This window comes from Sabethes cyaneus, chromosome 2, assembly GCF_943734655.1.
Source record: "Sabethes cyaneus chromosome 2, idSabCyanKW18_F2, whole genome shotgun sequence".
NCBI lineage: Eukaryota > Metazoa > Arthropoda > Insecta > Diptera > Culicidae > Sabethes > Sabethes cyaneus.
The window spans coordinates 241022647-241040720 of record NC_071354.1 but is presented as its reverse complement, the minus strand read 5'-3'; the positions used below and the strand labels follow the sequence as shown (position 1 = coordinate 241040720).

General features: G+C 39.3%; 1 protein-coding gene across 1 annotated transcript in view; it reads right to left on the bottom strand.

The window, feature by feature from the left end:
• Positions 1–17851, bottom strand: part of LOC128737985 (lachesin) — a 31790-nt gene extending 13939 nt beyond the window's left edge. The window contains exon 1 of the mRNA XM_053832778.1: positions 17072–17851. Within this exon, the coding sequence (XP_053688753.1) occupies positions 17072–17609 (538 nt within the window). The 5' untranslated portion in view covers positions 17610–17851. The remainder of the gene's footprint in view (positions 1–17071) is intronic.
• Positions 17852–18074: the final 223 nt, after the last annotated feature.

Genomic DNA, 18074 nt, shown 5'->3' with positions numbered 1-18074 from the left:
TTCACCAGACCGCAGAAATTGCCTTAGCACCCTTCGGGTTTGATAACCCCACTGACTGTCTCCAGCAGCGCTACGGTTGCATTGGATAAAAACCCCAAAAGCAATGATCTAGTAATTTCACGCTCCCTCGCGCAAATAATTTTGAAGATTAACTTTTACAACCACCACAAATGACTGTCCCATACCCATTCCATACCACTGCCACCGCCGGAGGGTGCGATCGAGTCTCGTCTGCGCTAATTAGAGGCAATCTAAATTGTTCGGCGAACTAGACTGCGGCTAGAGTTGTTAACTTTTTTTTCGCCGGTTTTCTTACCACTAGATAAATGTAGAAAAAAAGAAATAAATTCGTCGATCGCGTGACTAATCTCGCACGCATCAAATAACTGAATAGTGGGTGGTTTGTCACAGAACAGAATAGAACATGCATATAGTTCGTGTCATAAACTACCCCGCGAGACCGTACCTACTAATGCGTATATGTGTCTAGTCCTGTCGGCGCCGTGACAAACGAGGACCCGGAGGGTTTCGGTACTGCCGGCCGGCTCCACAAGAAAGGGCGTCGTAATATGCACTCCTTAGGTTAGGTTCACTCCCCGTTCTTTATATATTTTATGGCACCATCCATATGCCAAAACAAAACAGTTGCCAATGGTTTCACTGGTTTAGGTTAGGTTTTGCCTTTTGGTCAAGCAAGCAGCGTGTGCTGCTGAAAACAGAACGAACTCCCACAAAGGAGAAATATGTTAATTTGTTTGTTTGATAGACAGCAACCGAATGCAGGCGAATAAATACCGTAAAAGTTAAACAATAACAATCATCATATCGAAGCATTTAATGCGGACGGAAAGGTTGTAAACTTGTCGCTGGTTGATATTACGTCATGAAAAGAAATGAGCAAATCAACTGTCATATCACAGACACAGAAGGGAGTTGGTGCGCGCACTGTTCTAGGGTCTCTCGGTAGAGGGTTTTTAGATTGCGGTTTGCTAATCGCTCCGATGCGATGATGGGATGGCCGAAGTTTGCGGTACGCGGAAACCGGTCGTTTCCCTTCGGCAATTTAAATATAAAACATAACTCCAGCTGAATGATATCTGGTAGGTACTGTAAAGGTGTAGGAAATGAAATGGGAAAAAGGTAGAATAGCTTTCGTCCAATTAACGGAGCATTGTGTGTTTTTCAATGTCATAATTTCTTTCTTACTCGTCTGAGAGTGTACTACGGCCGTTTAGGGCGTCGATATATGTATAACGACGTATGATTCCGAAGGTAGAAAATGAAATATGGAAGAGCGTGCCGGGTAGAAAGAGGGGAATTTCACACTACGGTGATAACGAACAACTGCTTTAGAAAAAAGTTTTAGATAAAAGACCCATCATTGTTTACTCTTTGCCTACGGACATAATGATCGAATCTCGCCAAATCATTCATCAAAAAAGTGCAGCTGAAAATCGAAAAAACCCTTGAAATAATATTTGGACGAAACTAATGCGTATTTTTTTAAAGTGAACTCAGCGGAGCGATTTGTGTCAATGTTTTTTTTTTCGATGCAAAAGCAATGAAATAGAAATTCACAAACCCGTGACCAATTCTGTCTGGAAGGTGATGGGATAAAAGTTCACTTGGATAAAACAGGATAAATTAAAAAACTGTGCAATCATTTGTTGAACGTATTCCAGAAACTACTGTTTACACACGCTTATTTGATGAAGACATCGTCAGAACCGGCATCCAATGCTGTGTAGCTGCGAATTAGCGAGTGTTTACTGTACGAAATGAGCAAAATAACGCAAGCGTTCGCTTTGTTGAATTACTCGGTCGACCCAAAATTAGAATACAATGAAAATGAATGAGAAAATTTCCAGCTCTGCCACTGGCATAGAATGGTGGTGGCGTAGTAGGCTTGCGTGATTCATGCGGGCCTACAAACGTGCATCCGAACTTCGTTGTTTTCTACCGTCAAACGTCAAACCACCTAATCGATCAGCAGCAGAGTTCTAGTGAGTGACTGTCTGCTGGAAATCGGATTGTATGATTAACAATAAAAATAGGAGAAAAGCCGATTTAATCTAAAATATTCACGTAAACTATAGCTTGATTCAAAAAGGACGTGTCGTCCAGTGTCGAAATTACATTTTATAACCTCTCGATTAAAGTGGTTGGTTGTAAACAACCACCAGAAAGGTGAGAAAAATGTGCTTGTAAAGATAACCTCAAACGACGCACTGCACCTAGCCGGCTGCAAGCCAATGGCCTTTCCTCTACGGAGAGGAATACGGAAAGCTACAATTAATAACCATTTAGTGTAATTTGAATAAATTCAACCTGTCAGAACGGTGAGATAATCATTTGCGTTTCCTCCATGGCAGGTTTTATACCTGCCCAGCGAGAGACGCGCATTAGTTAAGGCTAAAGGTGCAGTTTAGAATTTTATTGTGCAACGAAGAAGACCCTAATGTTCTCTTCCATCGGTTGGGATTAAAATGTTCCGTAGAAAATAAGGGACATCCCGACGACGAGCTGCTGCTAGACAAAAACCCATGTCTTGTCAGGTCCTGCATCGAAGCCAATCCCGCTAAAACCACACGTTACGCAAGGTGGAACCGGACTGCAATCCATCTGGCATCTGACGTGGCAATTTCGTTAGGCTATTTTCTCTTGTTGTTTTTAGAAGATAAACTGCTATGTATAAAAGAGAAATGTGAAATAACAAATGGATAAATAATCGATGCGAGGAGGATGAAGCAATACAGCAAGTTATACTTCACACGGCTCGACCTGGCCCAACGGGCCGACGAAGGTCTTTAAGCAAATGTCGTACCTTTCGCCTTGGAAAGGATAGCCTTTCATTATGTCGTAAAGGTACCTGTGCCTGGATGCCGGTTATCTTTACACGGTGAAACAAACAAAGGAGGGTTCTAGCAAACAAGAAGAAAAGCTAGATGAGTTATAGCGGCAGGAATGCAGTTCAAAATCAATTGTTTATTTCTAATTTCCTAAGGAAAGTAGCAAAGTACCAATATGATGTATTCGATGCTCTGGGAGTTGTTGTTATTGATAGCATAAAATGTTGTTACCACTTAAACTGCCAGCTGTTTTTATGATGGGAAGGGGATCATCACTTCAAACGGCCAGCGGTTAAATAGCAGCAGCGAGAAAAACGTCACAAATGGAAGCATAATTTAATTGCCTCAATTAATGACTGCTTCTGACTGTCGAACACTCCAGATGACTGCGCAGCGCCGTTTGTTTGTCGAATTGGTTCATTAAAAATAAATTTACAAACAAAAAGCAAAAAGGGAAAATACAGTTCTCGATAGCTTTAGGTTGGCGGAAATACGACTTTAGATAATAATTGGAAACAAATACACTGCGTAAGCGATATGATAAATGAAATGATACTAAATGTAAGAAAAAAATTACTTAAATTCGTAAAAATATACGATTCCCACTGCTGAACAATTTGCTGATTCCCTTGCCTCAAGAACATGCATGCCAAGTTTGATGAAGAATGATCCAAGCGTTACGAAGTTATGGCGAATGTATGTATGATCCTCTATAATTTGCAACGTTTGGACGGGTTTTCATCCAGCCCATAGGCCATTGGATAGCATTTTTGCTTGCTTCTATCTCTTGGGCCTAAGCCTAAAGAACCAATTTATCACCTGGAATTTAAATTTTATTTGGTCATAAAAAAGTACGCACCACCAATATTGTGAGTGCGCAACGCCGCCTACTGCATACGAATAGTTTCCTCGCCATCAAACTGTAGCGAAGTGTCAAAACAAATTGTTTGTTATTGATTATTCATTACTGATGCACGTTTTAATCCGGAGCAATCGCAACAAAGCAAATTTATGAAGATATGCGTAAACTCGTTTCTCGAATAGAGAAATTGCTCGAAGATATGAAAATAGTGAGGCTGGAGTACGAAAAATATGCAAAAAAATTACGTACTAACTTAAAGAGCTTGGAAGCGTGAAAGACCGGACTGGAAGCGGAAGAAAGCAGAGGATTACAACCAGTGATGATTGCCGAATTCGTCGAGAAGTGGCTACAGATTCGTTCCCCATCAACCGTGTAGTTCTAGGAAATACAAAATTAAACATTACCGAACGAACTTTACGTAGAAGACAGCAGCAAATGGGTTTTAAAAATGGATTTGCCCAGAAATCAGGAATCATCAAATCATATCATATCAAATGAAATGAAGTTCCATAATCACACTCACAAAGATCACAAGAGTAATACTCTGCACGTTGAATAGTGGCCGTATGATAATTGAGTTTACAGTGGCCAGTTAATGCTCTAACAAGAATCTTGATATTTTGCTTAGAAAATTTTAATAAATTCTCTGAAAACGCTAAGTTAGGCTCTGCCAAAAATACTTTAGTTTGACGACATGTTTCAGAATTTTGCCAACAATAGGAGGTGTGTTCAGCTGAAGCCCAGCAGCGAATCTTTTGCTTCCAACAGCATCCAACAGCAGAAAGTAGGCAAAGCTGGTTCCGGACCAATGAAGTCGATTTCTACTCCGGCTCTTGCTAGTTCGTCAGCCAATTCATTTCTAGATATACCAGAATGACCAGGAACCCATAAAAGGTAAACAGCTAAATGCTAGATGCCTAAAACTTCTAGTTGAGTGCGACATTCAACTACAGTTTTCGATTTCGAATTTGTCGCATTTAGTGCTTTGATAGCAGCCTGACTGTCAGAACAGAAATAAATTCTTTCAGTAGATGGAACTCCATGGTTTTGTTCTGCTTCTAGTATAGAATTGAAAGATACGTTATCGAAAGCTCCTTCGATATCGAGAAATACTCCTAAACAGGAGTTTTTGTGAGAAAATGCTTTCTCGATCTTGTACACAACATTATGTAACAGAGTTACAGTAGATTTTCCACGTTGACATGCATGTTGCATATCACGAAGTGGATAATCACTCAAACTAACATCACGAATATGGTGATCAATTATGTTCTACAGTTTTGAGGAGAAAAGAACTCAAACTGATAGACCTAAAACTTTTCGCTTCTTCATAAGACGCGCGACCACCCTTGGGGATGAATTTCACAACTATTTCCCGCCACGGTGTCGGGATATAACCAGTGGCAAAACTGGATGTAGGTAATAATCTTTTTCAAAACATGTTTGAAATGTTCATACCCTTTCTGAAGTAAAGCAGGGAAAATTCCGTCTTTTCCAGGAGTTTTATACGGAGCAAAACTCTCGATTGCCCATTTAATCGATTCAGTTGTTACGAGTTTCCTGGGCTAATACCCAAGACTCGTAGTTTGCTGAAAAGACTTCACAATCAATCGTTGGAGTTGGCTCCGCACAACCTGGAAAATGAGTGTCAAACACTTAAGTACTTCATCTTTATCCGATGAGTATTCACCACTAGCAGTTTTTAGTGGATTTACATTAAAATTCTTTGTCTTGGAGAGAATTTTATTAATTCTAGATGCTTTGTTTGTAGTCGAGACATTAGAGCATAGGTTTTCCCACCCAGTTCTCTCAGAGGCCTGTAGCGCTTTTTTGTAAGCTTTGCGAGCTAACTTGTAGGCATCCTGGCATCCTGAATATACAAAAACGGAATTACGCACAGCAAATCAACGAAGCTCTTTTAAATGTTCAAGAGGGTATTCTAGAAATGCGGATCCTTACGTTTTCCCAGGCAGATATTAAAAGTGCGATATATAAATTAAAATCATCGTGGCAACCTGGACCAGATGGTGATCCGCCTATTATTTTCAAGAAATGTTATGATGCTTTCTGTGCACCTCTCACTGCTATCTGCAATCAGTCTAAATCGCAATCGACGTTTACAGATGTTTGGAAGGAGTCCATCTTATTTCCGGTATATAAAAAAGGGTATCGTGCGTGGCGACGTGACCAACTACCGTGGAATTACCTCCTTGAGCAGTGGCTCTAAACTACTTGAGATTCTTGTGAGATTCTACTCTGAACGATCTACTATCACTAATCTGGTAGAGTTTACATCATACTGCATACTAAACCTTGAAAATGATGTTCAAATCGACCCAGTATATACGGATCTGAAAGCTGCCTTCGACCGTGTGGATCACAACCTGCTTTTAGCCAAAATAGAACACATGGGTGCGGCATCAAATTTTGTAAACTGGTTAAAGTCATACCTGGTTAATCGTCGTCTCTCGGTAAAACTAGGCGTTGTCTCCTTTAGCGAGTTTTGTAATCATTCTGGCGTTCCACAAGGAAGCAACCTCGGACCGTTATTGTTTCCTTATTCTTTAACGACGTTTGTGCTGTACTTCCACGAGGATCCAGATTGCTGGATGCTGATGGTCTTAAAATGTTTGTGCCGGTAAAATCTATTGAAGACTGCTGTGAACTATACAAACTAATCGACATTTTTGCGGACTGGACTCGCAAGAAAAAACCCATTATATGGAACTAACTCTACAGCAACAAAGTACTGGACAGATGATATGTAATCAAAGGCTTGAGAGTTTTTCTCGATACGAGCCTCTGTTTTCGGGAACACTAATCATATATAATCTCTGAAGCCAATCAAAATTTGGGCTTCATATTTAGGGTGTCCAAAGAATTTAGAGAATCATATTGCTTACGTGCCTTGTACTTCTCTATTGTGCGTTCAATCCTAGAGTATGCTGCTGTAGTTTGGATTGGAGCCCCTACACTGGAATTTAGAAACTGGAATTTGGTACTACACTTATAGTACATTAGTAATGTAGTAATGTAAAGTTTTATTCATGTAGACGTTGTGGTCAGATGAATTAATGTTAATAAATGTAAATGTAAGTAGGATCGTTGCACTAGCTCCGTAACTGTCCTGTATTCTAATAGCCGGCTGTGAAGCCTGTCGATAAAGTAGGGTCAAGTCTTAGAAAGATGTTTAAGCTCAAAGCTTTGCTTTCATATGGAGAACAGCAAGTAGCCCCAAAAGCGGAAAACCCTCGAAAATGTATAAAACTATCCGCAACCAATAAGAAAAAGATTATAGAAAAGTTTAAAAATCAAATATCGACTTAATTTACCACTTTGAAAAAACGGATGCAAATGTCATTACTTTTAGTTTAAGTTTAAGTTCCTAGTGCCACTTAAGAATTTGAGATCATAATAAGTCGATCATTTTTATCGGAAACTTAACCATCAAACATGATTCAGCCACAGTCAGAGAAGTCAGCTAATGTTGTCAACGGTGATCGCGATTGTTTGACAAAAATCGCTGTGCGGATGAAATTGGAGCCGCTTCACTGCAATGAGATGGTCGGTGCAAGCACAGTGCTCCAATTACCCAGCAGCAGTTGTACCAGCTCCCAGTTTGATCACGCGATTGAACTAGTAGGGTAGAAGTACCAGTATATTGTCTTCAATCCAGAACGGAGAGCCTGTCGTACAAAGACAGTCTTCGCATAGAAACGATATACAGGTGTGATTTAATTGCAGCAGTCGATTCTAATATTGTGAATGATGAAAATTACTTACAGCCGAGGACCGAACCGAGTCCCAGAAAATTTACAGATTACATGCGGCCCTTTGTCCAAGCTGAGTACCATTTCAGAGTGCCACAGAGAACCAGGCGAGTCATTGACCCAGTACGTGTGCTGCGCTGATTGTTGACTAGTTCCGTCCGTCCCTCTGCTCGAAGCACTGTGCTCTGGCGTTGGCCATAGAGGGAGCAACCGAACGATCGTAACTTACTAATGGCTGTTTGCGATTGGAAACACGCTTTGGTCGATCATGTACGACTATTATAACTAGAATAGGCACATGATCTCGATTATGCTTTGCCCCAACTTCGCATTGTATCTGCGGTGAACGCTCCGAGTCTCCGTCCGACCATTGTAATCCGAAGATGCCACAAAGCTTTTCCAGCTATCCAAGTAGCCTAGGCTATCTGATGTGCCGTTATCGCTTATACATAATATTTTTGACTGCTCGGAAGAAGAATGTTGTTTATGACATTGGATGACTGGAAAACCATTGCATACATCATCCATGTAGGCTGTTAATAATGGGCTATTACTCGCCTGCGTACAAATAACATCTAGAATTAAATTGTGGGTAGATTGACCAAAACACATTATTATAAATCGGTGGTAAATTTTCAAAATGTAAAAAAAAATCACTTTTTTAATCAAAAATAAAATACACTTTTTTGGAGAATTCTATAATAGAAATCTGATTTCACGCGACGATAATCGTGTGGAATTTACAAGCTGGGGATTATTAGTTTACACCCAAAAAAGGTGATAACCTTCTTTGAACCTCCACGAATTCGACTTGCATACACATTTTATATACCACTGTGTTATTTCTACACCTCTGCCAACGCAAACCTAGCCTAGGTGATAAATTTCATCTGTCCGTTCTTTTTTTCCATCAGAATTATAATTCTAACTTTCACCTTCACACCTAGCCAGCCAGCCCCATGATACGAGTAGTGGTCCTACAACACACCTACAATCAAACCGGCTAATGGCAGCCTTTTCGTTCGCCGTTATTCTCCTCCTGCACGCCATGCCAGGCCACGCCACGCGAGGCAAAGCAGCCGGTTCGTGACGTCCACCAGAACAGAACCAAAACGCGGCATTTATAACAGACCTTTACCGGCGGAGGAGGCCTTCGAGGCCTTTTCTTTCCATGCAAGGGCACAAACCACAACAAGATGATGACGGAAATCGGAGAAATATTCTGGTTTTCTAGTCGACCCGCTTAGCAGCAGATCGGCGGCAGCAGCAGCAACAGGCAGGCAGCATAGTAGTAAAGGAATTACGTTGAATGCAAAACCGGTTCCGTGCCCAATGATGCAGGCCGTCGTACGGTCAAGCGGTTGGTTTTATGTGCGCACCAGTACTGGTACCGTGGACTGTTACCTATATGCTCAGCTCGTATATTGTTGCATTTTCATGACTAAGCCCCAACAGAAAGGGGTCTCACTGCTGTTTCTAGGAACGGCAAAACATAATATTCTACAGCGGTTCTTTTACCTTTGTTTGGATGTAAAAATAAGCTTTACGAAGAAGATGGTCGTTACATTTTATTCATGTACGAATAATTTACTATTCAGTAAAACTTGATGCCAAACCCCATGTTTCTTAATTTCAAACTTTGAATATCTAGATCAAAACTGTCTCTTTAAAAGAATTGTAAGCATAATCAACAGACTAATCTGCAAATGGTCGGTGTTAAATCGGACCGTGAGTTAACAACAACAAACGATCAAGAATTTTCTAAGCTACATTTTACTCCAATCAGATTACATAACCCAACAAACACCGAAGCTGAATTAAAATGCTACTGATTTGGTCACAGCTAATTTAACTCTGAATACAGGTGGTAGACGCTGAATAAGTTTAAGCAAAGGCCTATGTATTCTATAAGTGATTAAGCAGCCAACGAATGCGCTGTAAATCAGCTGCTTCACATAATAGTGTCACAAGCAGATCAGGTGCATCTTCAACCTCTCCACAACCCGTCAATATTCTTGATAATTGTGCTATACTAGCTGAATAAACGATTTGCCATCTTAATAAACAGCCCTCCCTCGAATCATTTATGCGCTGATTAAATATTTTAGCAGCCATTATTCAGCCACAGCTGAATATGCATCGAATAAAATTTATGTAAACAATTCTACAATACTTATTCAGCCGAAATTGAAGAACTCATACAACCTATTTCGTTTGAGGCAGAAAAAACACTTGTTAAGCAATTATATCGCCCTTTATATAACCTTTGTGCGCCTTGTTTCCAGCTTTGCGCAAATTGGTTATTTAAAAACGCGCAAAGGCCTCTATTAAGCTCCATTGCAGCTTCGAAAGCAGTTATTGGCAAGCCCAAAGCTTGATAAAATCACCCAATTAACATGCTTAGTAGCTGAAAAACGGATTATATTTCTAAAATTAAACCATAGTTCAGCCACAGGTAGAATAAATTCAGCTATAAAAGCTTTTGATCAGCCTGAAATTGTTACTTGGATAACTGCTTAATAGAGGCTTTTGTCTGTTTTTAAATAACCAATTTGCGCAATGCTGTCAATTTTATTTTTAGAACGAGAAATAGTTTTGCAATGCTTTTTCAGTCGCTTAATACACGTCTCATTAACTTTTATGCAGCCAAAAAATAATCTATTTTTAGATTTCAAAAATGGAACGCGTCATATTTATTTTGCTTTGGCGTCATAAGCTATATTTTAAATTTCGAATAACTTGCAAGCTAATTAAAAATGCAAGTCGTCGTCTTTCGGGAATTGAACCGCCATCTTCTGAAATTAAAAATTTTCCAATTAAATTCTGCTATGTATTGGTTGCTATTGCTATTTATTCGTGACAGATACGTAATTCGCCTACAACATGCAGGCTTCATCAGTGTCTGTTTTTGAAAAATCTTGTACACTGGATCGCCCTAAACCAACTCGTTAACAGCAAGAGCAATTGCTGTTTACGAGTTGGTTTAAGGCTATCCAAGCTGCATAAAGTAAGCACTCAAATGGTGTTTGACCAAGCGATGTTTAAGTTTTTCCAAACCAGATTTCCTCCAAAGCTGAGCGGATTTTTCTGACAACAATAAACAATAAACAATAAACATAGAACCGTTTTACGGTTGCTTAAAGGTGTTAAAGTGGTTTTATAAACCAGTACAGCAGTGGTGCCCAGGCATAGGCATGGTGCGGGCCAAATCAGATCGCCCAAGAATGCCGCGGGCCGCAATAACCTCTGTGCAGTGTACCATGTGTTCCAGTGCATAACAAAATGTAAAATATGCGACAACAAAAACCAGTTTCTAGAAATCACCCCAAGATTTAAACCGGAAAGCATTCCAATTCACAACATTCACGAGGCATTACAACTAAACTGAGTGACTACTATGTCATCAAAAAATTTTCTCATAAGTCTACCATCTCTCAAATCAGTCCGCGGGCCGCACGAATCATCCTGAAGGGCCACATGCGGCCCGCGGGCCGCGGTTTGGCCATCACTGCAGTAGAGGCTTTCATTAGGCTCACAGCTTTCAAACTACTTTAAAGCTGCTTAAGGGTGTAAAAGTGGCTTTACAAACTAATATCAAGCTTTCATTCGATTCACAGCACACATACTGTCAGATCATAGAGTTTCGCAATTCGACTGGCAGCGAAAATATATGTCAGTTATCGACATTATCGGTTGCTTCAAGTGGTAAGATATTTTCACTGTCTGTTCTGCAGATGCAGATGGGGCGGATCATACGATGAGTGCTTATGGATCAGAAGATGGCGGTTCAATTCCCGAAAGATGACGACATGCAATTTTAATCAGCTTGCATATACGAATTCAAGTTATTCAAAATTTAAAACATAGCTACGACGCCATAGCAAAATAAATATGACGCGTTCTATTCTTTTTTAAATTTAAAAATAGATTATTTTTTGGCTGCATAAAGGTTGATGAGACGTTGGTTAAGCCACTGAAAAAGCATTGCAAACTATTTCTCGTTCTAAAAATAGAATTGACAGCATTGCGCAAATTGGTTATTTAATACACGCAAAAACCTCTATTAAGCTTAATTGCAGCTTTGAAAACAACTACCCAAGTAACAATTCCAGGCTGATCAGACGTTTTTTAGCTCAATTTATTCCACCTGTGGCCGAAATATGGTTTAGTATTAGAAATATAAACCTTTTTTCAGCTCTTAAACATCTAAGTCAAGCTTCGGGCTTGCTAATAGCTGCTTTGAAGCTGTAATGTAGCTTAATAGAGAGTTTTGCGCGCTTTTAACTAACATATTTGCGTAAAGCTGGAAGCACAGAGGCGATATAACTACTTAACAAGTGTTTTTCCGCCTCGAATAAAATAGGTTGTTTAAGTTCTCCAATTTCGGCTGAATAAGTATTGTACAGTTGTTTATATAAATTTTATTCGATGCATATTCAGCTATGGCTGAATAATTATGGCTGCTAAAATGTTTATTCAGCGCATAAATGTTTCTTGGGAAATGTTGCAACCAGCCAGAGGTAAAAGATGCTATCGAACGATTAATATCTGTAAACTATACAGAGTAGTAAACTTTAAGTTCGTTTTTCTCGAAATCAGAATTTTGTCACTTGGTTCGGTCTGACTTAACACCGACCAAATAAAAGTAGTTGAAAGTAGTATCGAAACATATCGCCAGAAGTCATCCACAGGGATGACTTTGAAGCAACAAAAAATTACGATTTTACTTTGAAAACTCCAATGCTTTGCATCGATAGATCGGTTAACAGTTTGAGCAGCATCAGACTACCAAGTGGGAGGATGGTGGCGGTTGGAAACGTGGCACAGCAGATCTGAAGAAGGCCATCGGGGCGGTAGTTCGAACGGCAGGACCAATTGAAGCGTGAAAGATAAAAGCTTAGATTTGTTTTATGCCAAAAAATATCACGTTCAGTACAACATGTGTACCAAGTTCGAAAGCCCCGAACCGGAATAACGAATAGAACACATTGGCCAAAACTCGCGCAAGAAAGCTGTACAGGAAGTAGCCTACAAAACCATTCTGCATTTCACATTGCGATGGATAAATAAACCTGGATCAAGGCCGACACTAGACACATCCCGACACAGGCAACGTTACTACCTCTAAATTTGTAGTTCTCTAGTATGTTCTGTAGTATGGAAGAAGCCACTGCGTGACAGTCTACTTATTGTATTTATCAAAATGGGCCCGGACAAGTTGCCTAGTTGTTTGCATCAATCGATTGTTAAGATTTGGGATACTGAACGACTGCCGGAGGAGTGAAAAGCCGGGATTATTTACCCTATCTACTTGAAAGGCGATAAGCTCCATCGATTGTCGCCAATAGCCTATAGATTCGTGGGAAGTTATCAGGCCGGCCTTAGGGAGGGTCGGTCTGCAACGAACCAAATTTTCTTCTACCAGAAATGCCGTAAATTCCGAGTTCAATGCCCAAGCAACACACTTTTGGCACTTTAAGTTGAAGAAACTTATTTACGACTGAAATTGGTTCTAAATCAGTTGCCACAACTGCTTTATAACAACTGTGCTAGTAGGGTGTATAAATTGACAAAAGCTATGAATCTTGGACAAAAACGACTTTTCAGGGAAGTGCCTACAATGAACGAATCCAGTGCTGTGTGAAAATATTAGATGGATTGCCGGACTGTCGGCGAATTTTACAGGGGACTTCGACAGGGAGATAATGGCCTTTCAGACCTGCTATTCAACATTGCGCTTGAAGGTGTTACATATAAGAAGAGTTGCGATATTGACATGCGGGGCAGGATTTTTAATAAATCCAGTCATTTTGTCTGTTTTGTCGACAACGTGGATACTGTAGGATTAGGTCTACAGTGCACCAAATTTAAGGATATGCTATTGAATTAAACTCCCCAAACGCCGCACTGTGGGATGAAACCCAAATCTAGGTGGACAAAAGTAATAACGCTAAAACCGTTAGTCCTAGGTATATAGTATATTCGGAGTAAATTTGTTATTTTAACTTCCGCATTTTTTGGTTCACATGACATTAGGATGACCATCATAGTAAGCGAGTGCATAATATAAACTTTTTTATGGCTTAAGATAGCTGAATAAAATGTTTAGCAAAGTTAAAGAACATTAAATTTTAAGTAACTTTGCTGAAGAAATGAAAGTTCTATCTCTTATGGTTGATGGGTTGGAGCTATTTGAAGTTTTTTGGTCGGGGTGGACCTATAAAATCCGTTTTTCCTTTATATATTCTTTCGTGTTTATTTCTCTCAAATCATGTCTTCTGAGCACTTTCACACGCCTGGAAAACGCACATTTTGTTTGAAGGAATCAAGTTGCTATCTCCTTCGGTTCCGAAGCTACAGGCATTTTTGCTAAAAAAAATGGTTTTTTTTTCAAATGTCAATAACGTGAAAACTGCTCAAAAGCAGCAAATCAAATTTTGTATAAATGTTTAGTAATATATTGGCCTCCGAAATTAAATGAGATCACATCGGTCCAGGTCGGCCCTTTTTTGCTAGACCGTATTGAATATTGAAGTAAAAATTACCGTTTTACTTACCAAAATCACAATTTTTACGTAAATAGAATGGATTAAAAAAGCGAAAATAAGTCTAAATGCTTGTTTTTATCTTAATTATCTGTATTCAGCTTTTAACTTAGGGGATGTGAATGCTTTAACGTTAATTAACTGTGGTCGCCGAAAATATAACAATAATTCTCGTTGAAACCGGGCTACTACTGACACGTAGTCTTCAAATATTGAAATTTTTGTACTTGATTGGTTGAAAATTATTAAAAAATGAGAATTAAACAGAAGAGGCACAGGAAGCAATTACCAAGATATATAGGCAAGTTAGAGAAAGACATACACATAAGTTCTCGAGAGATAACAACTATTAATTTAGTGAGTATACAGTACTCGCATTTGTTAAAAGCAAACATTAGAGGTATTCCAGTTTTTAAGAAACTTAAATCGGCCTGAGAAGTTATACCATTATTAATTTATATTTACTTGATTAAGATAAATACAATCATTTAGGCTTATTTTCGTTTTTTTTAAACCATTCTATTTACGTAAAAATGGTGATTTTGGTAAGTAAAACGGTAATTTTTACTTCAATATTCCATACGATCTAGCAAAGAAGGGCCGACCTGGACCGATGTGATCTCAATTAATTTCGGAGGCCAATATATTACTAAACATCTATACATAATTTGAATTACTGCTTTTGAGCAGTTTTTACGTTATTGACATTTGAAACGAACATTTTTGTTTGGAAAAAATGTCTGTAGCTTCGGAACCGAAGGAGATAGCAACTTGATTCCTTCAAACAAAATGTGCGTTTTCCATGCGTGTGAAAGTGCTCAGAAGACATGATTTGTGAGAAATAAACACGAAAGAAGATATAAAGAAAAAACGCTAATTTTAGGTTCGCTCTGACCAAAAAACTTTAAATAACTCCAGCCCATCAACCATAAGAGATAGAACTTTCATTTCTTTAACAAAGTTACTTAAAATTTAATGTTCTTTGACTTTGCTGAACATTTTATTCAGCTAACTTAAGCCATAAAAATGTTTATATTTTGCACTCGCTTACTACGATAGTCACAATGCTGAAGAGTCGTCGAATTAATAGTACAAATTTTTGCGAAACTATCCAAAGGAATGGGAGATTCTCTTCGTTCCTCCTCCTTTTAATCTGTTGCCGACGTCATTAACTAGATAGTTAATAAGAAAACTTACATTGAAATGCAATTATGTTGCCGTGATAATTGGAAGAGAGGGACACCAAAGAGAGTCTCTCCATATTTCTTGGATCCTTTTGAAAAGATACGCGAGGATTGTCCAATATGGACTTAACATTTGCGTATGTCGCCTTGGTTACCTTTTTCACAACATAAACAAATTGCTTTCGGGTCTATTCAAATTAATTTTGACCATCATTGCAAGTGCACTGGAGTGATAAAATTGTTAGATTACATTATTGTTTGTGCAAACTTCAGCTTTCCCGTTCATAATAACAAGGTTCGTATCCTGATGTTATTGAAGTCACTGCTTTATTCGTAAAACTTTTTATTTAGAAAAAGATTAATTACCATTTAAGATATCTTATATTATTATTAGAACAATTGGAATTTTAGTTTTTTCGAATAACAAAAAAAAACTGGATAAATTTATGTTTGTCATTATTCTGGTAGGTAGCTGTTTTTAAGATAAATTATTTATTCTGTTTACACCATGGATTGCTTAGTTCACACGCCACAATTTCCATAGTTTTAAAGATTTCGGTGTAATTTTTTACGTTTATTTCTTATCAACATTAAAAAATCGATTGATTGGTCAAACTTAAAATGTAAAAAAAAAGATTTCATCAATAATTTCTACTAAGTTTAACATAATTTTTAACCATCCAAAATGTTTTTTAGTTGTTCAAACACAAGAAAAAGTGCAATGTTTAATAAAATATTGACAAAAATGTTCTCATTCTGAGAAGCAAACAGCACAACCATACCAAAACCATGTTCCCGTCAACAGACTGACTCAACCAAAAAAAAACTAAAGGTATACATCCACATGGGATGTACAAAAAGTTAGCGTAGGACCACTTATAACTAGTTTATCAATTTAATAGAACTTAGAATTTTTCGATTCCTATTTGGTTAGTGGGCTGCCAGTTCAACGATCATCTCACTGCATTTTGCAAGTTTGTTATGCAACAACAGTGCTACCGAAAGTTTGCAGACTTATTAACAGTTAATTGATGTGACTAAGTAATTGTAACGTCCATAATCAGTTCCGCGATAAAAGAGTTAGCAGGCATGATCAAGTATGATTGCCCGCTTGCTGTGTTGCATTCAACTATTTGAAATAACCGTGACAGTGCGCAAATTTTATAATTCAGTACTCAAGTTTTCGCACGAGACTTCAATTTTGATTCAATTGTAATAGAATATCGTTCCAAACTGTTGAACGTAAGTGCAATGGTTGCAGTTTACGAACACATTTTACGTTCAGGACATCGAATTCGTTCAGGTTTCAGTTTGGGGCGGAGAGGTTCTGTCACTATTTTCAATAAAGAAAACGTCCCAGACTTGGGATGCAAAAATTCGTATCTTTCGAATTGGTTGAGAAATGATCGAGTTATTAGCGGTCAAAACCTATCATTTTTAGTGACGCAAGCATTTCTAGATTTTTCGAAACGACTCCTCTACCTTCGCTACCTTCCAGTAAGACGTAGTCCTACGACAAAAAAATACACATTTGAACGCTCGCGTGTGTATGAATCATTGCGCATACATCGCTCGTTGCTTGCTGCTCGCTACCTCAGCGAATGGGAATGATTCAACGACTCATCAACGCTTCTCAATTAAAGCCACTTTGGTGTGGTGGAGCTTGGCTTTTGTTCTGTACCCTTTTCGCAGTTTCTCTATCTCTCTCGGTCTTGCTCCCTCCAAATTGGGCTGCCTTGCCTGTCTGTCGCATTGGTTCACGTACAGACAGATCAAAGCAGAAATGGATTGCTATCTTGTGGGTACTGGTATTCTGGGTTGGGTAACGTAGTCGGATGGGAAAAAGAAGCTTCGTACTGACCTGTTGGCAAGATAGCGTTGTTCTCCCGACGCCAGGTAATCTGTGGTGGCGGGTAACCGGACGCGTAGCAATCCATTTGCACCGATTGGCCTTCCGAGACAACCAGCGACTGGGTTGAATTGTCGGAAATAATCGGTGGTCGCCGGACCTGCAATTCGACGTCAGCCGTAATCTTGTTGGTCACCGACAGGACTACCTGGCACTGGTAAATGCCGGCGTCGGTCTCCTGTATGTCCTTAATCTGCAGGATGTAGCTGGACGATGACGGATCGTAGCGTAATGCAAAGCGGGAATCTTTCAGAACCAGGGCACTACCGGTCGAGAGGAAAACAACATCTGACCGATCGCGACCAGTTTTGATCCAGTGAACGGAATATTCTTTGGCATATTGGACAGAGCACTCCAGCTCCACCGTTCCACCGATATCCTTGATCTGTTCCTGCGTAATGTACGAAATCGAAGGGGTTCTTTGGGCGACGCAAACAAGTGGCAGCAGCACACTTGCCAACGCGTACAAATTGATTTTCAAACGATTCATTTTCACTTCACTTCTAAACTATTTTCTACATGCAAAATCTATCCTAGCTATTTAAACCACAAACTCTTCAATTCTTCAGATCAGTGTTACTTAAATGGAAAACTAGTGCTTATTCAACACGCACCACACCCTAGTTGGGTCGCTCATAGGGGGACCAGCTCTCCACAGCTTTATTCAAGTGTACAACTCGCAACCTCACGACACCACCGGAGCTCCGCAGCTAAACAATCCGAACGACACGAACTACGAACAGCTAATGACGGCACTATAAAACCACTACCAGCAGATCGGTGCTGGTGCTCGTCGCATCGCAAAAGCGGTATGTTTGGTCACTTCGCATACACTCGCACGCAAACATGTCCAAAAGCCTTTCCAGTGCGGATAAGTCGGATAAGTGGTTGCTGAGTGCGAGAGAATATATATACACGACTATGAACGATGAAAAAGAATGGAAGATAACGAACA